A 23,665-nucleotide genomic window follows, 5' to 3' on the forward strand; every position below is an offset into this window, starting at 1 on the left:
TTGTTTGTCAGACAGCAGGGAAAGTGCCCAGCAAGAGTTTTTATTGTATTTCTGTATTTGTTTCTTGGTCAAGATAAGCAGAATTAGGTAACTCACTCAGACATTGATTGCACACAGATGTTTATGTGCATGTATTTTGCATATATAAATAAGCAGTGCATACTGCATGCACGGGTAAAGAAAGTCAGCCGAGAGCATTAAAAAAAAAGAAGAAAAAAAAAGTACACTGTGAATATGTGTATTTATTTTATGACATAATCATCTGACCGAAGTATATTACTCTTTCTGTCCCTTTAGTCAGGTACAGTGACCTTCATGGTAATACCAGGTTCATGAACTGATGCTTTTCAAAATATTCTAAATCTCATGTATATATTGTTGACTGTATGCAGATTTGAATCAATGAATGAAGTCTTAAAATGCATGCAGCTTGCAATATATTGTGGTGAACAGAATGGTATTGTATATGTTCATATCTTTTTAAATGGTCACAGCAAAATGTTTTTTTAAATTTTTCTATATTTTTTAGATTACGATGAATAGTTTATTTTCCTTTTATTCTGTATTCTATTCTTTATATTATTTTTTGTACAGATTAGAGACAAGAGGGAGAAGAAAGGGGGCATTGGAGGCTTCTTTAGCCGAGTCACTCGTGCTGTTCTGGGGTCTCGCTCTTCGGCCAATGTGGAGCACAACATTCTGCGACCATCCCAGACTCAGGAGAAGAGAAAGAACAGGCATCCCTCGGATCAGTCAGACAAAGAGAATGATGCCTTTCAGCTGGGAGATGCCAAACGCTCCAGTAAACGACTGGGTCGATTTCGAACCCCAAAGCATACTGGTTACTAGGCAGAACAATTGAAGGAACATTTTTGTTCCATGATGTATGTTGGATATCTGTGAATTATTAGTTTATCATTGCAACAACAAGAGTTCTATCAAAAGAGAAGAAAAAAAGAAGAAAATTAGCAACATAAGAATATCATGATTATACAGTGCATAGTCTATTGCATCACAGAGTTTTATGTGAGATGACTGACATTCTTGCATTGTTTAAATAGGCCAGCAATTAAGGAAAAGAAATTTGGACTCTGCAATTGTTGTATTTACATTATCACATTATCAGTGTTTGTGAGAGAAATAAGCACAATTTGAAAATGCTGAAAACAGATAATTTATTATTCAAACAGCTATGTGATATTGTCTTTTTTAATTTATTCACTTTTGCAGGCCATTATGCAAGTGAAATTTTGCATAGATAAGTTAATTTACTTCAGTAATATTTGTAAAAATTCTCTCACAACCCCTTGTTTCCCCTCATATAATCAGCTTAAAAGGTTCAGTTGCACAAAATATAACATTATTATTTTCAGTTATGGCACAAAGCAAAGGCCTTTCCTGAATTTCTCCAGAAATTTCAGTAAACAAGCAAAATTTCCATTTGATCAGTATTGAACAATGTAACTTTTGAAATTTTATTATCATTTTTTATTTTACTTATGTAAGTGGTTTTATTTTGCTGGTCCAGTTTCTATTGCAACATAAGATTCCAGATTTCCCTTTGCATATAAAATATCACTGCATCATACTGAAATGTGTGAGAGCAGTGTAAAGCTTGGGAATGCAGCAACAGGAGAGTCACTGGGTGGCTGGCAACACAGAGCCTGTTGGTTTGGTGGACATACCATTTTGTAAAGACTGCAGCAAATTGTTTGCCTGGCTCTGTCCAGTAGATTGTGTGTTGGCTGTCGCATGAAGATTGCTGGTATTGTGGGGAACCCCCTGCCCCCCCTCCCCACCTTGGAACCAAGGTTAGTGCAGTGTTTGTCGTGACAAGAAAGGGCGTTACTTGTTGAAGATGTTGGTTGTGGAGAAGTGCCTTTTTCAGTCTGTCTTGGTGGTTGCAGCATTGTTTTTATGATGAAAATGGTGATCTTTTGGGACCAGTGGAACTTATGACGATTGTCCTCCAAAAACTGTAGCTGGAGCCGTCTCATTTAATGATGTGTATTTTGAGGCTCTATATTTAATATTGTTAGATTCTGTGTTTGGAATTTATCATTCTTTTTATACTCCATGCATGAACACTGAACCGGTTTCTTGACAGTTAGAATATTCACAGGAAACAGCACAGAAGACCAGTACACTGTTAAGAATTGAAAAGAAAGTAACCTTTAAACTTTTATGTCCACTCACCAATTTCAGTGACCTGTACTGCATGGTAATTGACAGAATTTTCAGTTATTTTAACTTTTGCGATGGATCTATGTAATTTTATTGCTACTTGGAAGCCAAAAAAACAATAACATTATTTATTGAACTATGATGCATATTATATCGATTGGTGGAGACTTATGAAACGTTTGGAATCAAGAAAACATTTAAAAAATGAGTTCTTGTAAGACTCAGCACAAAAGTACCTGTAAGACTTGACACAGAAGTACTTACTGATTAAAATTATTGATTGTTTTGAAGTGTATAATTCTGAGTTTATGTTTTGTTTTAAAAAACCAAATAATGTAATTATGCTTTGAGGTTAAACAAATACATAATTTACATGTTTATTCTAACTACCTGGTAAGTGTTCACATGAGAAATGAATCTGTTACAAATTTCCTATAACCCCATTATGATTAATAAAAACTTTGCATACATAATCTTGACATCATATAGCTTTTAGAAAATCTGTCATCCTAGAATTTCCTCGCCAACCAGTCTTGAAAAGACTGAATTCCAGTTATCTTGTGTTACCTATAAATTACTTTACATGCTTGAACTTTTATCTGCATCATGATTTTTTCTACTTTCACATTAGTTCAAAGCTTCATATCCCCACTGAATCAAATTCATTGGGATTTCCAGTTTTCAGTCAGCAATTTTTTTCATTTCACTTACTGGTCGAGTATGTAAATTACAGTGAAAAGAAAAAGAGTAAATGATAATTTTACACAATTTTATACATTTTAATAGTTGGTTAAAATACTAAATAAGTTTCAGAGATGTTAACATTCTAGCAGCTGCTTGTGTGAATAAATGACTGAAGATATGCTATGATACATGTAACTGAATTAACTATGCAGTTTGATACTACACTTATGTGATGTAAGCATTCAAACACATTGTTGGAACTAACCTGATGCAGTTTGATAGTTAACTTGATATGAATATTCAAGCATGGTGGAACAGTGTAACTGAAGAAAGTTCATATCTTAAACATGTGGATTATTTTTTAAGATTATTTTTAATCCATTCCCCGTTTGTTCCTTTATCAGTAAACCTGGTAATTGACTTTTCTTTTGTTAGTTAAATTCAAAAAGTGAAACAAGACATAAAATGAAGAGACAAACTATTCTCTTGAAGATTTCCTGAAAATATCTGAACACAGTGTATCTTGTAAAAGATGTACAGACTGATCAGATGTGTGTTTGTTTTTATTTATGCTTCACATTAAGAATGGAAAGTAAGTGGTCAGATATTTTTTTATAACATGAATAGTTTGTATCATGCTTGGATCTTGGAGGATCTGGAGTGTAAAAGTAATGTTAAAAAAGAAGAAGAAATAATGGAAATAAAATTCTAAATGAACAATTTATATGTTGTTGATCTGGCGATGAGCTGAATTGTATATATATATGAATATTGAAATTGTTCTTGCCATTCTGAATGATGTAACAATGATCAGCTTCTGCTTCACAGGGTTCACTAAAATGTTATTTTCATTGGTCAACCTTTTCTATGAGGTAGTGTATAACCAGACTGTTTTTGAGATGAAGCTTGTACTTGTGAAACATTCATCATTGTAAGGGAGGTGGAGTCAAAATTGAGTGTTGGCTTGGGTTGTTTTTTGTTGTTGTTGTTTTTTTGTTCATTTTTGTTTTATATCAGAACTTTTTTTGTTGTTGTACATATATCAACTTTGTGGCAATGATTTGCATTCCAGTTTGCCGTTTATTTTTTCAGATTATTTGCTCTTAACTGTTACTTGCCTGTTCTCTTTCATTCCCACCCTCAGTCCAAAATCCATTTTAACGTTGGGTGTACCCCTGAAAACGGAGTATGGATGCCTACATGGCAGGGTAAAAGCAGCAACGCACATAAAATCTGACTTATTGCTTACAAGTAAAGGAGCTACAGCTCAAGCATGTAAAATTGTTGGGTTTGTAAAATATATTTGGATTTTTTTCTCTGTGCATTTGTGTCCTCTGACTACATATTGTAAATAGACTGAAAACAGAACCCATGATAAAACAGGGTTATATTGTGAACATTTGATTTCTGAAAAGAATATTTTCACGTTTTAATTTCAAGATATAATTTATTGCATATGCACTTCTTTCCATATTTGCACAAACTTGACTATTTTTCCTTGCCATTTTTAACAATTTGGAAGACAAGAGAAAGAGTGATGTGTATTTTCAGGACACACACGCACACACACACACAACGTTTTGATGAATGAAGCTGTGACTTGTCAGTGTCATTGTGCCAGCATTGCATATTTGATGAGCTGGGAACTGTCCTGCAAAGTCACTAAAAATAGCTGTTGAGCTGTTTTTATTGGACAGATATCAGAACACATTGTGCCAGTTTGATTTATTTTGTGATAATTGCACAAATATGGTGATTTTGCATCATGCAAGCTTGAATTTCTCTAATTTTGCTTTTTTGTGGGTATTTTTTGACATGTATATATCATTGATTTACCAGCTAGTATTATTTCTGCCTGAACAAAGGTATAAATGGAAATGGTAGTGCAATGGCATTCATTTTTGTTCTTGGGAATATTTGTATTTAATTTTTTTTGGTATCATCTATTTGTATAAGCAGATTGGGGGGCACTGTGTCAATCAGGTGTTTGGACTTCTAATCCTGACTTCAACAGTGATGAGAGTTTGAGGTTGTTTCCACATGGTATTTTATCCTCAGAAAAGCCACTTTACTCCAGTTTTCCTCACTTTATCCAGGTGTGAATGGGTATCTGACTCCGATCAGGGGAAGGTTGAAATGGCACCTTCCTTCCTGTGCTGAGCCCTAGACACAGTGAATATGAATTCACTGCCTCTAAGGCTATAAAAGGCTATGGGAATAACATTCACCAATATTTTGCTGTTTATTCATTTGGGGATATTAATTTTTCATGCTTCACTTTCATCTTACAGCTTGTTGATTGAGTCAAATGGTCAGGGTGGTTTGAGTGTTTGTGGGCAGTTCTGACATTCCGCCTGCAATAAGTCTCGTCTTCAAATGCTTGAAAATCACCGATTGTTGAGAAAATTAATATTTCTGATGCAGTTTGATGGGTTTGTTATACTATAGGAATGCTGGGCGACCAGCAAGTCTTTTCCGTTTTTTGTTTTCATTTTTATGCTTAATTTCTGTTGTCAATCTTTTAATGTGGCTCTTTGATTAAAGTCGGAGGGACTTTAAACAATGTCAACAATGCCATCCTATGATACCGCCATGCCCAGCTTTGTAAAGGAAGCGGAGCTGTATGTTTCAGTGTTCCATCAGGAGCTACTGATGCCTGGCATCAAGAACTTTCATATCTAAGGGTGTGAGCCTCTGTTCATTTTCCCCACAGAACTGCGTGTGGGTGTGCAGTTGGGGTGGAGGCAGAACTTGGATTTGCTGTAGGAAAAACCTGTCACTATAGCAGTTCCCTTTCTTATTTCTATTATTGCTTGTGGCAGAGATGAGATAGTAATAATACTAAATAGTGATTTTTTTTTTCTGCCCCATCATCTGTACCATTTCAGTGTCATTACTCCCACGCCTCTCATTTAGATTCCCCCATACATGGCCACACCCGGGTTCATCCGTCACAGTTCCAGCGTTGGCAGTCTGCAGGGAACTATTGATGTTAGGTCGCCAGGAGGCCACACACCAGAGGAAACCCTGCACTGCTGCTGAGTCACTTCAGTGGTGCCTGTTCTGATTCAGCGTACTTAGGACACCATCTACTAACAACAATAATGGCATAGTCATGGAGCCAGACTGAGTGAGCGTCCCTCCCAGAGTGGAGACCGTCACCATGTCCCTCAAACAGCCCCCCATGAATCTGCCAACACTGGAGACACTGACAGGACTCACCCCAAGCACAGAAGTGGAGGGGTATCGAAACTGAGGTCACCATGAGAGCAGGGCATGAAAGGCCACAGACTTTGAGACTGTTTTGTTTATATTGATGATGATGGAGGATGACGATGACGATGTTGCTATGGAGGTCCATTTTGGTTTGGGACTGCGTGACAAGGCTGTACTCTACGCTTCCTGTCATAATGATATGCTGGTGTTAACCAGGCCCGAGAGATACAGACACTTGCAGTGTTGGTCAGGTAATTAGAGCAACACACCCAAATACGCATCCTTGAAGTGGATGACACTCGACTGTGTGGTCCCAGTCTCCCCATTTAAGCCCACAGCACACTCAACTCTGGGTAGGAGCCGACCACGGGCCGAAAAACCCACCTCCGCTGGGATTCGAACCTGCGACCTCCAGCCGTCAGTCCGCGGCGCTAACCACTTCACCATGGCGGCTGGTTTAAATAGTGATCTTATCTAAAGGTTAAGATGAGAGAAGGGAAGAACTTATAAGAAAGGATAAGATGAGAAAGAGAAGAAAAAGAAAATATGAACAGTGATAGCAGGAAGGACACTGCTAACACTGGTGAGATACCATTTGTGTCTGTGTCATCCCACTACCATCTGGAGTCTGTGGGGTTTAAAAAAATTTTTTTTTAATTTGCATTGATCATTGCTTTGACTTTGTGTGTGCGTGTTTGTATTTGACTCTTTACAGTTGCATTTTATTAAACAGATGTGTAGATAATTTCGCTCATATTCAATAAATCAACATTTCAGAAATATGCATTCATACACAAGTCCTGGAAAGTATTGATATCAAATATACCTGGAGTATCTTTATCAGGATGAGACTGTACAGATGACAGAGCACCTCTAGTCAGGTGAGAGAGTACTTGTTACTTGAAATGGATGTGATACACAGGTAGTCAGTTGATAGACTGCAGGATGATTGCTCAAATGTTGGTTCATTGTCACAGTAGGTATCTGGTCCTCTTACTGGAAGCAAGAGGTTTTTTTTTCTTTTTATTCTCTTCGGTTGTACAACAAAACACAAATCAGAATTCCCACAGGTCAATGGGAGGTTAATGATTTATTTCAGTGACAGCTCTTCAACTTTTGTAACTTTCCTTCAAGACAAGGAAAGATTTCTGCAGTTTACATGGACAACACTTGTACAAGAACTTTTTCTTACGTTTCATTACTGGTCTTGTAAAGTCACTCTTTTTGTGTGTAGTTTGATACTGCTTTGTCCTAACCTAAGCAGTCTTGCACACATGCTCATGCGCCAACATAATGCAACTTCACACAACTGTTTTCTTGAAATTCTGTATGCAAACTGACAGTTGTATGTATGGATATGTAGCCACTACTGAAAATTGTCATGCATTTTATTTTTCATATAGTCTTTTCAGCTTCTTTGTAGACAATCACTCATTCATTGCAAAGCCATGTTGGCAGTGTTTGAGTTAAAAATGTCTGCTGCCACGAGGAAATCCTGCCTGCTTATAGGTGGTGCACTGTATTAAGCCGGTTACGATTAAATGCAAAGCAGGACACTTGTCATTGTCCCATACTGTTGCACAGCCAGTCCTTCCAAGTTGGCACATTTTAGCAATGCTTCTGGTCCCAATCTGTATATATTCCAAACTTCTTGAAACCAGGCTTTGAAAATGAAATAAAATCAGATACTGCCAGAATCCCAAACTTACTGATGCTAAATGAAATTCAAAGGATATATGTAATTCCGCCTTAGCGTAAACAAGAATGGACTGTCGATTTGTCACAGGTTTAATTCAAGCTTACATGCTTCATATTTGGTATTGGCAGTTTTGGAATTAACGGTGAAATATATCTGCAGTCAGTCACTGCACGTCCAACAGGTTGTCAATCTTTCCCTGTGTGCGTTGGTGACAAGTACTTTGACCGGTATGCTCCTCCTCTTCTTCGTTAGACAGACAAGTTGCTTACATGGTCAATTGTGGGATATTGATGGATTGGGATGAAAAATCTTTTCTTCTGATAATGGTGTATTTTCGTTTGTTTTTAACTTATTTTCATACTGATCTCTTTTGTTCTGAAAAGGTGCTTCATGAAGGTGTCTGTGTGATTTGCTCTGTGTGGCATTTGCAGCAGTTCATTTTGGTGTATATAAAAAGGAAAAGATGACAATCATTGCAGCTTGTTAGTATCTGTTGGTGTTGGGATGTGATGCACCAAACTGGTTGTGACTTCTGAACATTTCTGCTACCTCCTCTTCATCATGGAACAGATCTTTATTGTATAGGAATTTTGTATGCATGTTTTGTTTTGATGCTCCCACCAATAAGCTATGAAAACAGCACAAGTGTGGAGAATCTGTTTATTCCCAGCTGTTAACCCAGTCTCCATTTTTTTCAGCCTCCAGTGAATGTTGAAATTGTACAGGGTAAAAGACTTGCAGTTCACTGGTATCATAAAATCTTTTTTATTTCTCTAAACTGACAGTAATTTTTTTTACCACATTTTTTCCAATTTGGTTTTGTCCTTTGCTTCATGTAAGGATAATTCACATCATAGCTTTTACAAAATCAAGCTGAGTAAATGGAGTTATTCAAAGTTTGCTTTGCCACTTAGTTCGTTTAGGGTTCATAGTTTTGTTTAGAATTTATATTTTAAAAAAAATACATGTCTTGAAGTCCTTAAATTTCAATGAAATAATGATATTAGATATCCAGGTTTGTAATTAAAAAATGTGTCTGTAAGTGTTAAAGCACAACAAAGAAATGTTCCACTGAAATCTAAAAATGAAGTACTGAAATCATGTTTCTCATCTATGTAAGTGGCACTCAAAATTACCGTGCCTTTCATCTGTGTTTCTGACAATTATTTTTTTTTTTAATATTATTAATTTTTTTTGCTTTGAATAAACGTTCTAAAGGTTAAAAAAAAAAAAAAGTTAGATCTTTTTATATATTAAAAACTTCTTTGACCCCTGTCATAAAAAGTTATGTTCACCTTTGTTTTTATGTGTAGTGGTTTGTATTTTTTTTCATTTTTCTCTTGGTCTTTGTTGAGAATTTGAGCTGGTTGAAATGGAATCACTTGGTGCTGCCAAGAATTATTAACAGACTGCAGCAGACTTTCTTTAGAGTGATAGAATTAGGCAGTACCCTTTTTCTGTTTGTTAAAATTTGCTTCCATCTGTGACTGTACAATGTGTGAGATGTGTGTGTGGTTTCTGAGCTGTAAATATGGCTTTGTGATTGCTTTAAATATTTCCTCAAGCCGAGTGTCATGTTAATTTAGATTTACATGAAACATGTTAAAAACATCTACATGATTAAAAAAAAAAAAAAAAATCTATGGTCTTGCAGACAGGTGGTGGGAGGTGGGGTTGGGGTTGGGGTAAGAAAAAAAAAAATCTTGTCAGTCTTTACAAGTCTCTCAGCTGCAGATTTTGTGCTTATATTTGCAACAAGTTATAAGTCTGCTCTCTTGACTGTCAGGCTGTTCGTCTGTCCTCATCCCATACATGGACAGTAATTCTGATGGATGAGTATTCTGTCCACTGCTTGAGTTCCAGAAGCTCTGGTTATAAGGGGACCCCTGTGGGGATGCTGAGGGTCTTTCAGTATAAATAGTAGCATCCCCGCCTTCTGGAAATTCTATGCTAGAAATTTCCTCTTTTTCTATTAGTCTTTGTTTCTGCCCTTTTTTTCTTTCTTCACTGTTGTCTCCTTTTTCTGCCTTCCCAGTCCATTCCCCTTTTTTCAAGCAAGCTTTGGCACTTTTTTTTTCTCTTTTCCGCAGTCTATGATGTACTGTCTGTGCCGTTTTGCTCTGGCGATTTGGTAGAGATGTAAACACTGATGTGCACTAGTTGCCCATTCTGCAGTGTTATTTGCTTTGCCTATATGGCTTTTAATGTAGTTTTTGTAGGCTCTGAAGTATTCCCCCCCCCCCGCCCCCCTATTTTTTTACGATTTTTTGTAATCTGGGGATGATAAATCAAGCTGAATGGCTGGTGTCCTCAGCATGGCCTAGTCTTATTTGCCATGAGGAACTAAATGGTTGGGATACTGTGTCATGAACTGTGTTTTGTTGGTTTGTCTTAGCTTCTTCCTCGTTCGCCATTCTTAGTGGTTTTTTGTTTTGTTTTTTTCGTTTGGTTTTTTTTTTTTTTTTGGGGGGGGGGGTTCTTTTTGTAGATGTAACAGTTTTGTGTTGACATGGTTGAGCATTTGTATGGTTTGACAGTCCTGACACGGCCCTGTGCAGTTGGCTGGACCGTAAGCAACAAGAGCAAGAACAGGGTTATAAGGGGATCTGCGATCCACTGCAGGGGACAGTGGCTGATGAAGAGACGAACCTTTTATGCTCATGGTATGCCTGTTGATTGCTATTCAGTTAACAATATTCACATTAGAACCACGTTATTGTGGTTTCCAGCTGTGTGCCTTCCCAAGAGGTCAGATGAAACAGCTCAACAAGCGCCAAATCATCATCATCCAATGTCTTCCCTTCACGATCCACTTTGCTGACTGTAACCTGCAAACAAGAACAAAGGTTTTATTGTTTGCTTTGTGACTCAAACTAGCAACATTTGCAGCTTGCTGACAGTCCCATTTCCCGTACTTGCTCATTCCCCTTCCCTGCACACTCTCCCTTATTGGCATAAACTGACAAGGTATGACTGGCTTATGACTGACATCCTTCTACTTGAATCATCTTATGACTGATACAGAAGTAATGATTTTCCTAACTACAAATGATTTAATATGATCAAGGCTATTCAACTAATAATTTTCCAAACTACAAACGATTTAAGATCAAGGCTATTCAACTAATGATTTTCCTAACTACAAATGATTTAAGATCAAGACTGTTCAACAGGCTCATTTCCTGACTATTCATATGTGAACATTCAGTGAGCGCAATGTTTTTCCAGTTTAAATTACAACATTGGAACAGTTGTCTGTTGTTATTCTAGAATATCATAAATATATTTGCTAGACATTAAGATTCCTGTCTTCCACAATAATCTGAACTTCAAATGCCTATTTTATACATATTTTTAGAGACTATTTTTTCAAAATTACACGGTGACTGTTATTCAAGATTACAATGTACTGATCCTTCTTTTTTGTATGTGTTTTTTTAAGATAAACTTGTGCTTAACTTATGGTTGGTTTTAAAAAAGTGCTATCATCTTTGTCTCAGCATTAAGTACACATGTGATGAAATAAGCTATTTCATGCTCCCTTGTCAATGTCATGAGTTAAGTGGGGGAAAGGGTGTTTTTTTTATTGTTTTTTTTTAATACATTATGATTTTATTATCATAAAAAAAAATATAGATGTTTCCTATTTTTGTAATATAATCATTGTGAGTTAATTTGAGACTTGAAATTGATGTGCTTTATCAGTGGATGTCATTTTTTGTCTTTTTTGCTGTAGTCAGAAGTTCTTGCAGTCTTTCAGCAATGGATTTTATTGTCTTTTGGAGTGCTTTTTGATGGTGTTTTGTGGTGGTTGGGGCGAGGGGAAGAGTTGGGGCATGACTTTTGAAATAAAAGCTTTTTGGCTGATGCTTACGCTGAGACTGAGCTGACTCGCTGTTTCTTTTCCCTCACTTTCTGTGATCATGATTCTAACCTGTCTTTGTCTTTGACCAGGATGCATTCAGCGCCTGGTATGTGGTTTGGCCAGCTAGGCTATTGACAATAACAAAATGCCTCAAATCTTTGACATAAGTACAAATCAGACAAAGCCTGCCTCAGATTGTTGATGCACATGTAATAAAGACACAAAGCCTTTGTAAGATTCTTGATACAAGTGTACAAATCAATGAGATAAAGCTTGCCTCACATTAATAATGCGCATGTACAAAATCAAGAGACAAAACCTGCCTCACATTGATGTCTACAAATCAAAGAGACAAAACCTGCCACACATTAATGTGTACAAATCAAAGAGACAAAGTCTGCCTCACATTGATGTATACAAATCAAAGAGACAAAGCCTGCCTCACATTAATGTGTACAAATCAAAGAGACAAAACCTGCAAGAGACTGATACTCATGCACAAATCAACAAAGTCCCCCCCCCCCCCCGCCCCCCCTCGCTTTCTTCCCTCCCTCCCAAACCGCATGATGGGAAGGAAATTAAGTTATTTCATTACAAATTAAAACCAAACAGAAAAATTGAAGGGAAACCAACCTTCTCTGATAATGACTTTTAACATGCTCCGAGTGCTGGAAACAAACGTGGCACCATTAACCATCATTTGGAGGACTAGCACCTTGACTTATGCCCGGTTTTAGGACGGAAGGAGAAGCTCCATGCCAGTCCAGAGAACCGACCCCTGAGGCCTTTCGCTTTCCAGGGTAGCACTCTTGTCAGGGAACCCTGAACATGAGACTGACAGTGACATCAGAACGAACGAACATATCAGATTCTAAAAAAAAAGAAGAAAAGAAAATGAATAGCCAGAGTGGTCAAGCCTAGATGCAGGTCCCCCTCCCCCCCCCCTTTTTTTTCCCTCTTTTTAGGATTAGTGTTCTGTAGACCCCCACACCCCCAATTAGTGACAGAATAATCAACAAATGATTGTGATCACTATGGAAGGAAGGAAGCAAGCAAAAAAAAAAAAAAAAAAAAAAAAAAAATGAAACGACAGAAAAAAAGAAACGCACATTCCTTTAATTCTCATTCTCTAAAAGAAAAACGAAGAGAAAAAAGTGTGAATAATGCGCTTTATTGCAGACCATTCACACACACACACACACACTCCATACCTGCTTAGACCAACTGATCCTTGCTGGTCTGTCCCTTTTGTTCACAGTGAGACTGGAACGCGAGGAAAGCGAAGAGAAATGGAATTCGTCACACCCTGCAACGCTGAATGATTAGCTGTGCACTCAGTCTGTATAAAAAAAAAATTCCAAAGCACGATTGGGGTTGGAGGGTGAGGGAGAGAACCAGACTTCCTTTCAACCCCCCCACACACACACACACACACACACAGCCACCCCCCCCCACCCCCCCAAAAAAAAACTCGTACAAAAATTCTTTCCATCAAAAATCAAACTGCTTAAAAAAAAGATTTAAAAAAAAGCAAATATCGAGATTATTCCAAAACCCATGGAAATCATACAGCAGTCAAGATAATTTCTAGACATCAGCTTTTATGTCTGACCGGTGGGAAGCGTATAATATGAAACAGAAAACATGGGCTATATTAACATTTTTACCCGTCCACTCTTCGATGTTGAAGTCAGAAAAAAATCTACCCAAATGGGTATACCTGTTTCTGACAAACTTGTTCACCATCTCTGGTTCGACATTCTTATATTCTAATTAACATTTTTACCTGTCGGTGTCACGCTCTATATGAGAGCGGACAAGAAACCCCCACCCAGCCCAGCACTAACACCCAGACAACACAAACACAGACTACAACAATTCAGGGTTCACATACATTTGTTTAATCACACACCTAGCTTGCCCACAAACAACCACAACCCCAGCTGCAACAACACTTAAATAACAGAATGGATAAATAATAACACACACACACACACAAAAAAAAACCCACACACAAAAAAACCCAGAGCTTTAAGATAAGGAAACAAGCACAACGTTAATGATGTAGTGACGACGACGACGAACAGTAAATGACGACGACGAGGAACAGTGACGACGAAGACGAACAGTGACGACTAAGACGAACAGTGAGTGACGACGACGAACAGCGACGACGAAGACGAAGAACAGCGACGACGAACACGAACAGTGACGACGAAGACGAAGAGCAGTGATGACGAAGACGAAGAGACGAACACCCAGACGGCTGAGCGTCAGGCCAGAGAACGCTGGCGACGGCAGCCAGCGGCAGGCGGCAGCAGCCAACGGAGGCCTGGACTAAGGAAGCCAAAGGCAGGCAGAGGGGTTCCCGGGGAGACAGTGGAGGGTCAGTGGAAGGGTAGGGAAGTCAGTGGATGAGCACGAAAGTGGGAACACTGAAAACACTGTATATAGCCTATTATCCACTGTTAGGATTCACTCTTGGACAAACCCAATTAAACAACCTAAATGTACCTAGCCCAGAATTCGTAAAGAAAACAAATCTTACAAAATTTCAGTTTAACCCCTCCCTGATCAACACATGGGCTACAGAATAGTTCCAATTTTACTCAGCTGCGCTATTTCGGAAGTTTAAAAGGCTGACAACAACCACACCCAAGAGCAAGGACTGTAACGGAAAAGGATAAGGGGGTAGTTTGGAATATTCTAGCTTATGTATCATATATAATACAGTGACACACATACACACACATTAATAGAACTAACAACTGAAGGGGTTCACAAGGAAAACTTAAATCTAGATTTTACAGTTGAACCCTTTCAACACACGTAACTATTTTATCACATTCTTATAAAATTTATGTCTAAAATGCATACGCATCCTACAAATGCACATAAAATCGCAAAATATATTTACTTAAACATTCACTCCCTCCTCTCTCTCTCTTTCTCATACATAGACATGGACGCAAGACGAACAGACAGAACACAGGTTAGGACTATCTTTACAGTCTCCTCTTACCTTCCAGAGAGGTACCACTACCCCAAGGCTGGAAGTTCACACAGAGAACACAGAGACCACGACCACTCGGAGGAAAGTGATCCCCACTACAAGCGTCCAGACGGGCAAACAGCCCTGAAGAGAGCCAAAGACTGGCACGGCTGCCTCCTCTGACAGTCGCAGGCGAAAAGCCCAGAATCTTGTCATTTGTTAGCAAGGAAGAGGCTGATCTCAGTTCAGTGACAGCCTGAACTGAGACCGAGACAGACTGAGTATCTCGTGCAAACAGCACAACCCACACTGCTCTCTAGCTAGATGGGGTGGGTGAACGAGGGGGTTTAGCACTCATATCTGATTTTGTCATGAGATGTGACAACAGCCCCCCTCACAAGTTCAAACGAAGATTGAAACTTAATTATAAACATGTCACACAGAATGACAAACACAATAACACACATTCCCACTGCCGTATCATCCACAATGTCCTCTCAAACAGAGACATATGCCAAGACACTGCCCTCCTGAAACTAAATGTAAGGAAAAGGCAAAACAATTAAATGAAAAAACAACAACAACATCATCAAAACTATGAAGTCTGGAATAACAGGATGAATTGCAAATTATAGAATTGCCAACCTTACCAACTAATAAGTAGTATTAAAAGATACACATGGCCAGTATACAGCTGCCTCATTCAGGTGTTAACACTCAAACTGGGCCGTATTCAGATCATATTTCATCCAACTCTGGCAGACGACTGAGGAAGTCAGCACCAACGTTTTCTTTGCCAGGAATGGCTTGCACCCTGAACAAGAAAGGCTGCAACTGTAGAGCCCAGCGCGTCAGTCTGCCGCTGACCGTTTTGGCCCTGTCTAGATATTGCAGCGGTGCATGGTCCACCTGGACGACAAACTCCTTCCCGTAGAGGTAGGGTTCAAACCTCTGAATACCCCACACAAGAGCCAGGCATTCCTTTTCAATTGTGGGGTAATTGCGTTCGGCTGGGCTCAATTTCTTACTGGCACACGCCACTGGTTGAGCACCCATACCTTGATCTTGGAGCAGAAGAGCTCCCAACCCCACGTTCGAAGCGTCAGTCCACAGTATGAAAGGCTTGGACAGATCGGGGAGACAGCAAACTGGCCTACTGCAGAGGATTTGTTTGAGCTGCAGAAAAGCTCTCTCGCAGTTCTCATCCCAGATAACTTTGTTTGGCTCCTTGCTCTTCGTTTTCTCAGTCAAGGGAAGAGCGATTTCCGCAAACTGAGGAACGAACCTCCTGTAGAACCCCACAAGGCCCAGAAACCCTCGGAGCTGTCGTTTCGTACAGGGCCGAGGTGATTCTCGGATCTTCTCCATTTTTTCTGCATCTGGCCAAATTTTCCCAGCACCCACATGGTGACCCAGATAGTCTAACTCCCTGTGGCCGAGAAAACATTTGGAGGGCCGTGCTGTCAGTTTGCAATCACGCAACCGGGAAAACACGCTGCGTAAGAGCCTTAGATGCCGTGTTTCATCGGCGGAGGAGATAAGAACATCGTCCATGAAGTTGTCCACGTCCGGGCTGTTGAGAGGCAGTACTAACTTCCGCATCATGCGGGAAAATACTGCGCCAGCAGTTTTGAGGCCAAACGGCATTACACACCACTGGAAGTGTCCCTGAGGAGTAGTGAAAGCTGTTTTAGGGCGATCAGCTTCCGCCATGGGGATCTGCCAGTACCCCTTTGAAAGGTCTAGCTTCGAGAACACCTTTTCCCCTGATAACCGGGAAAACAGTGCCTCTACATCTGGCATTGGTTCAGCATCAAACACGGTTATCTTATTGATGCGACGGAAATCGACGCAAAACCGTACCTTTCCATCTTTCTTCTTTACGAGGACGATAGGAGAGGAGTATGGGGACGAGGATGGCTCTATCACGCCCATCTTCAACATTTGTTGGACCTCCTCTTGAATCGCCTCAAGTTGGGAGTAGGGCAGTGGATACTGCTTAGCCCTAATAGGGGTGTCGGAGGTGAGATTGAGCGTGCATGTCTCGAGGTTCGTACAGGCAGGCAAGCCAGTGAGGACGTCCCTAAACCCTCGAGTCATTTCACGAATGGCCTCTTTCAGTGAGGAGTTATCAGCGGCCAGCACAACATCCTCCGGACCTTCAGTTGCCTCCAGGGGCATGAGTGGAATGTCGCGTTCCACTGTCCTCGTTCCTTCCCAGACCTCTGGGTCTTCAATCACAGCCAGAGCCACAGTCCCTTGAGGAGTGCGCTCAATGTATTCTTTCAGCAGATTGGCGTGGTACAGCTTTTCTTTCTCGCCAATCTGAACGCAATAATCTGCGATGCCCACACGACGCAAAACAGTGTATGGACCCTGCCATTCAAGTTCCAGTTTGTTCTGTTTGGTGGGGCGAAGGAGAAGTACTTTGCTCCCCTCAGCGAACTGTCTTTGCTTTGCTTTGGCGTCAAAATAACCCCTGTACCGCCTTGAGGCCCTTTCGAGGTTTTGCTGAGCAATGGTACAGGACTCTGCGATTCTGTTTCGCAGTTCTACCACGTATTCAGCAGCAGTCTGAATTTCTGGCCTCTCAGGGTGGAGCCAGTGTTCTCTGAGGATCTGCATGGGACCCCGTACTGTTCTCCCATAGAGCAGCTCGAAAGGCGAGTAGCCAGTGCTCTCCTGGGGAACTTCTCTGTAGGCAAATAACAGAGCGGGAATCCAGCGGTCCCAGGCTCGAGGTTTCTCGTGTGATAGTCTCCGCAGCATTGCCTTCAAAGTAGCGTTAAAACGCTCCACCAACCCGTTGCACTGAGCGTGGTAGGGGGTTGTGGTCAAGCCCCGCACAGACAGAAGGCGATAGACTTCCTGCATGACACTGCCTGTGAACTGAGAACCACGATCAGTCAAGACCTCAGCAGGAACACCTGTACGTGTCCACATGGTGAACAACGCCTCAGCCACAGTTTCAGCCGAAACGTATTTGAGAGCGACAGCTTCTGGGTACCTGGTCGCATAGTCGACCATTGTTAAAATGTACCTGTTGCCAGACTCAGATGAAGGGGATATAGGTCCTACAATGTCGACAGCTACTCGACTGAAGGGCTCTGAAATGAGGGGCATCTTGACGAGTGGCACTTTCGGGACTCGACCCTTAGCTACCGTCTTCTGGCATCTGTCACAAGAACGGACGAAACGCCGAATGTCAGCACACATGCCAGGCCAGTAGAAATGTGGGAAAACTCTTCCCTGTGTGCGCTTAACCCCAAGATGACCCGACATGGGGGCTTCATGGGCAAGAAGCAACACTGTGGAACGCAGTTCCTTAGGAACACAGATTTGGGTTGCTTCCCCCCGATGGTCCTTGAAACGCCGCATCAGTATTCCCTGCTTCCTGAAGTACATGACCTCTCCAGATCGTGTCTTTTTGACGGCTTTAGACACAGCCAGCTCCCGAGCTTGACACAGGTCAGGATTGCTATCCTGCTGATGCTCTAGGTCCTGTCTAGACACATGGATCTGAAAGTCCTTGACAGGCAAGGGAGATAACCCTTTAGCCCTGGCAGCTGCTAGGGCCCGCGTCTCAACAGCACCCACAAGACTGGCGTCCGAGTAAACGGGCACGGGCACTGAAGTGCCATCCTCGCACCAGGCAGTATTGCCAATAAGGACCTCTTCCACAGGAGCCTCCATTACTGCCACGTCTAGCCTGCCTTCCACGAAAGGAGACTGGAAATCTACCCTGGCGATGGGTAGGACAGAGGTGCATCTTGATTCGGCCAGCACCACACGGACAGTCGCTCCAGTGAAAGAATCTGGACTGACCAGATGGCGTGCAACGACAACCATGTGAGCTCCGGTGTCTCGCAAAGCCGGGACTGAAACCCCGTTGACGACAGCCTCACATCGTGGTGAGTACTGCTTTGCCGCACAGGAAACGCAAAGAGATGGAGGTGGGGAATGGGAACCCTGCTGCAGAAAGCTCGGCTGTGCTATAAGGGAAACCTTCTTCCGCTGGCGGCACTCTTTGGCCACATGTCCAAGTTTCCCGCAGAGGAAACAGGTAACTCCTCTAGTGCTCTCGACACCCCTTGAGCTGTCGCTAAGAGCGGAACTACCTTGTCCCAGAGATGCATCCTTTTGTTCTGCATGAGGTTTGGAACCAAGACCATGATCCCTGGATTTCCTGGAGGCTTGTGCCTCACTCTCAGCCATCCGTCCTGCTCTCCTGGCACTGACAACCTTCGAGGTAATGCGTGCGACATCCTCCACCCTGTCTGGTTCTTCACGCTTAACCTCACTGACGAGGTCAGGGTTAAGGGTAGCTAGGAACTGTTCTTGAAGGAACAAGTCCCTTAGGTCCTCTGCACTGTCGTAATCGCGACCAGCAGCTGTGCACCAGCGAGACAGACAGACCTTAAGCCTTTCCAGAAATTGGATAAAGGTCTCTTCTGTAAGCTTCCGCATCGATCGGAAACGCTTACAATACGCATGGGGATCTAGCCGAAACTCGCGGAGTAAAGCAGCTTTCAATGACTCGTAGTCATGAAGTCTCTCCGGAGGCACTCGCAGACAAGCGTCCCTAGCTCGACCTTGTAACAAGGTTACTAAGCGAGCTGCCCATGAACTTGGCTTCCACTTATTGAGAAGCGCTACCCTCTCAAAATGGGTCAGGAAATCGTCGAAGTCGTCCTTCCCATCATATGGAGCAAGGGAAAACGGTTGGCTTATTTGAGCCTCGACCTCTTCTTGCTTTAACTCCATCTTCCTTTCAAACCGCTGCCTATCCTCCTCATCCCTCTTCTCCCTATACCGTCTTTCCTCTTCCCTATATTCATCCTCCCTGTGATCCTTCCAGCGCCTGTAACGGCGCTCTTCCTCCCTATTTGCGCGATCTTCCTCCTTAGCAGCAGCATCAACCACAAACCGCGCAAGGGCCTCACCAGTCAAACCCATGTCAGCACCCATGGCTTTGAATTTTGTGTAAGGATCCTGGTGAGATAGAGGAACAGTGTCCCCTTTTCTTCCATCATCAGACAGATTACCTGGGTCATCCTCTTTCAGTTGACCCCGTATTCATCCAGACAAACCTGACTTATCTGTCTGAGAAGGAGTAGAGGTACTCGACTTATCCATCTGGGACTTTGACCCGGGAGTGACGGCCGCAGCCGTTTGTCGCCGAGTGGGCATTTTTTTCCCCTTTTTTTTCTGTTTTCTTTTTCTCCTCTCGCAGAATGCGAGAAAGGCAAACCAAACTCGGCAAAAACCAACAGCCGAAATCAAGTGCCTGAACAACAGCTAACTTTTTGAACAGGTAAGGTGTCTATCATAACCTCACCCAAACATTCTTCCAGTGACACAGCATAATTTTAATCAGATATCATAGAACGTCAAATGGGAACAGGATATGTACACAGGTAACAGACAAAACGATTACACCCACCCCCCTCCCACTCTAACCTAACGTACCCCGCATCTCCACCAAATTGTCACGCTCTATATGAGAGCGGACTAGAAACCCCCACCCAGCCCAGCACTAACACCCAGACAACACAAACACAGACTACAACAATTCAGGGTTCACATACATTTGTTTAATCACACACCTAGCTTGCCCACAAACAACCACAACCCCAGCTGCAACAACACTTAAATAACAGAATGGATAAATAATAACACACACACACACACACAAAAAAAAAAAACCCACACAAAAAACCAGAGCTTTAAGATAAGGAAACAAGCACAACGTTAATGATGTAGTGACGACGACGACGAACAGTAAATGACGACGACGAGGAACAGTGACGACGAAGACGAACAGTGACGACTAAGACGAACAGTGAGTGACGACGACGAAGAACAGCGACGACGAAGACGAAGAACAGCGACGACGAACACGAACAGTGACGACGAAGACGAAGAGCAGTGATGACGAAGACGAAGAGACGAACACCCAGACGGCTGAGCGTCAGGCCAGAGAACGCTGGCGACGGCAGCCAGCGGCAGGCGGCAGCAGCCAACGGAGGCCTGGACTAAGGAAGCCAAAGGCAGGCAGAGGGGTTCCCGGGGAGACAGTGGAGGGTCAGTGGAAGGGTAGGGAAGTCAGTGGATGAGCACGAAAGTGGGAACACTGAAAACACTGTATATAGCCTATTATCCACTGTTAGGATTCACTCTTGGACAAACCCAATTAAACAACCTAAATGTACCTAGCCCAGAATTCGTAAAGAAAACAAATCTTACAAAATTTCAGTTTAACCCCTCCCTGATCAACACATGGGCTACAGAATAGTTCCAATTTTACTCAGCTGCGCTATTTCGGAAGTTTAAAAGGCTGACAACAACCACACCCAAGAGCAAGGACTGTAACGGAAAAGGATAAGGGGGTAGTTTGGAATATTCTAGCTTATGTATCATATATAATACAGTGACACACATACACACACATTAATAGAACTAACAACTGAAGGGGTTCACAAGGAAAACTTAAATCTAGATTTTACAGTTGAACCCTTTCAACACACGTAACTATTTTATCACATTCTTATAAAATTTATGTCTAAAATGCATACGCATCCTACAAATGCACATAAAATCGCAAAATATATTTACTTAAACATTCACTCCCTCCTCTCTCTCTCTTTCTCATACATAGACATGAACGCAAGACGAACAGACAGAACACAGGTTAGGACTATCTTTACAGTCTCCTCTTACCTTCCAGAGAGGTACCACTACCCCAAGGCTGGAAGTTCACACAGAGAACACAGAGACCACGACCACTCGGAGGAAAGTGATCCCCACTACAAGCGTCCAGACGGGCAAACAGCCCTGAAGAGAGCCAAAGACTGGCACGGCTGCCTCCTCTGACAGTCGCGGGCGAAAAGCCCAGAATCTTGTCATTTGTTAGCAAGGAAGAGGCTGATCTCAGTTCAGTGACAGCCTGAACTGAGACCGAGACAGACTGAGTATCTCGTGCAAACAGCACAACCCACACTGCTCTCTAGCTAGATGGGGTGGGTGAACGAGGGGGTTTAGCACTCATATCTGATTTTGTCATGAGATGTGTTTTAAACACTGCCCTCCTTAAACTTTTTAAAGTAAGGTAAAAGAAAACATTAAATGAAAAAAAACACTCATCTTTTACAAACAAGGTCTTTGGTAAAAAGGATGAATTCATTTGAAATTCCCTTACCCAATAATAAATAGAAAAAGCTTCACAGGCCAGTTCCAGTGCCCATTAGGGTTAAACCTCAAATCCGTTTAAAATCAGATCATTTATCCAACTTGGAAAGACGACTGAAACAACCAACGTTTTTTGGGGCCAGGAATGGATGCAACCCCGAACAAAAATTCCTGCCCCTGGAGACACGCTTCACGTCTGCCGCTTTACGGGTTGCCCCGTTTAAAAATTTGACGGTCTTTTCCACCTGGGCGAAAAAACTCCTTCCGTAAGAGGTAGGGAAACCTCTGAATTACCCAAAAGCCAAAGGGATTCCTTAATTTTGGGGTATTCTTCGGTCTCTCAATTTCCTCACACGCCCTGGTTGACAAACCCATACCTTGATACAGTCGGCAGTACAAAACATACGTGAAAAACTCTAAAACGGGTAAAAATGTTAATTATATATATATATATAAGTTTGTCGACTATAGTAGAGGATTTTAAAATGAACTTTGTGTGGATAAAACCCTACGTGACACTGCTCCTGGGAAGAATCACTCTCTTGATGGAATCTATCTTTTGTAGACAGAGTGCTGTGTCGTTCTCTTAAAGCTGTTCATATGATACTCTATGCCCTAGTCTGTTCAAGTAAGACTTTTCACACCATATGACAAAAGGATGTGTTTTGGAGTCTTCTGTTGCCCATGTCTTTACAGCAAACACAGTGTCTTGGTTAAACGAGTCGATGAGGATTCGATTCCTGGTTGATGGGTTCTCGTTGTTTGGATCACCAGTAATGAGTGCCAGAAGGAAGCGTTTCAGATCAGCGGGTCCAACAGATTCCACTGTGTCCAAATCTGAGGGGTTGATGGGCCATGGTGACTTGTTCTGCGAATTTTTCACTGCTTGTCGAAGATGCAGAGATGCTTTATCCAACACTTTGTTAATGAGCTGTCTGATTTCCACAAGGCCAGCTGTATTTTGAGAGCCAAGTTCATGGGGACTGCGAGTGACTTGCATCACTAAAATCTTTCCATTTCCATCTGGAAACAATCAGCTCCTCACCAAATCTAAGCTCAAGCTTTCTACGGGTGTGTCTAGTTGTGGAATCTTTGACGTCTTTGATACCATTCACTGACATGAACATCTTCAACTTCTCAGTAAGAGACACTAGAGGAATGACGTCTGGCTGTGCCATTAGTTCTTCTTTGATGTGCTTGTAAAGCAAGGCATACGATGCATATTCTGCGTTCTGATATGTCATTTCTTCGTCATCTGGCATTTCCTCACCAGTCTCTTTCTGAGTTGACAACCTGTCTTTACATGTTTCTTTAGTGTATAATCTGTAGCATGTCCGACGGTATTGTGCCTCAGCTGCTACCACGTCTCTGCTTGTCACTGCAGTTATTTTGGCGTCACATTTTTTCACAGCAATGTCACATAGGGTTTTATCCACATAGTTCTTTTGCCTGTATTAACTGTTCTCTTGTGTTGGATTTTTTCAAATACTTCGAAGACTTTTCACAAAATATACACTGTTTTGGAAGAACTCTTGAAGTAGAAGATGGTCCTCGACTTTGCCGCTTTGTCTGTGAAGCTTCCCCACGTGGTTGAACTGGTTCCTCTGCTTTTCTTTTCAGGCTGTTCAAAGTATATTTCATAGTGAAGACAGCCGGTTCTGCAGTACCTATGATATTTTATTTTTGGTACTTCCATACCAACTACCGTCTTGGCAGCATCCAGCACAGGTGCATGATTCCTTATTTTAGCCGCTTCAAGCAAAGTTTCCCATGATTGGAATGAATTTGGAGAAATCAGACTCATTTTCATCACATTTGTAAGTCTGTTGGTGGATGA

At 41.7% G+C, this 23,665-nt stretch overlaps 2 protein-coding genes across 2 annotated transcripts in view; one reads left to right on the forward strand and one right to left on the reverse strand.

Annotated features, from left to right (window-relative positions):
* Positions 1–5,378, forward strand: part of LOC143298819 (inverted formin-2-like) — a 33,124-nt gene extending 27,746 nt beyond the window's left edge. Inside the window, exon 19 of the mRNA XM_076611809.1 lies at positions 595–5,378. Within this exon, the coding sequence (XP_076467924.1) occupies positions 595–849 (255 nt within the window). The 3' untranslated portion in view covers positions 850–5,378. The remainder of the gene's footprint in view (positions 1–594) is intronic.
* Positions 5,379–15,742: 10,364 nt separating this feature from the next.
* LOC143298597 (uncharacterized) lies at positions 15,743–19,608 on the reverse strand. The gene is made up of 2 exons (XM_076611479.1): positions 15,798–19,608; positions 15,743–15,762 (listed from the first exon to the last, which is right to left on the reverse strand). Exons 1-2 carry the CDS (start codon positions 19,606–19,608, stop codon positions 15,743–15,745), a joined length of 3,831 nt encoding a protein of 1,276 aa, XP_076467594.1.
* Between the last annotated feature and the right edge of the window lie 4,057 nt (positions 19,609–23,665).

Source organism: Babylonia areolata, chromosome 24, assembly GCF_041734735.1.
Source record: "Babylonia areolata isolate BAREFJ2019XMU chromosome 24, ASM4173473v1, whole genome shotgun sequence".
Taxonomy (NCBI): Eukaryota; Metazoa; Mollusca; class Gastropoda; order Neogastropoda; family Buccinidae; genus Babylonia; species Babylonia areolata.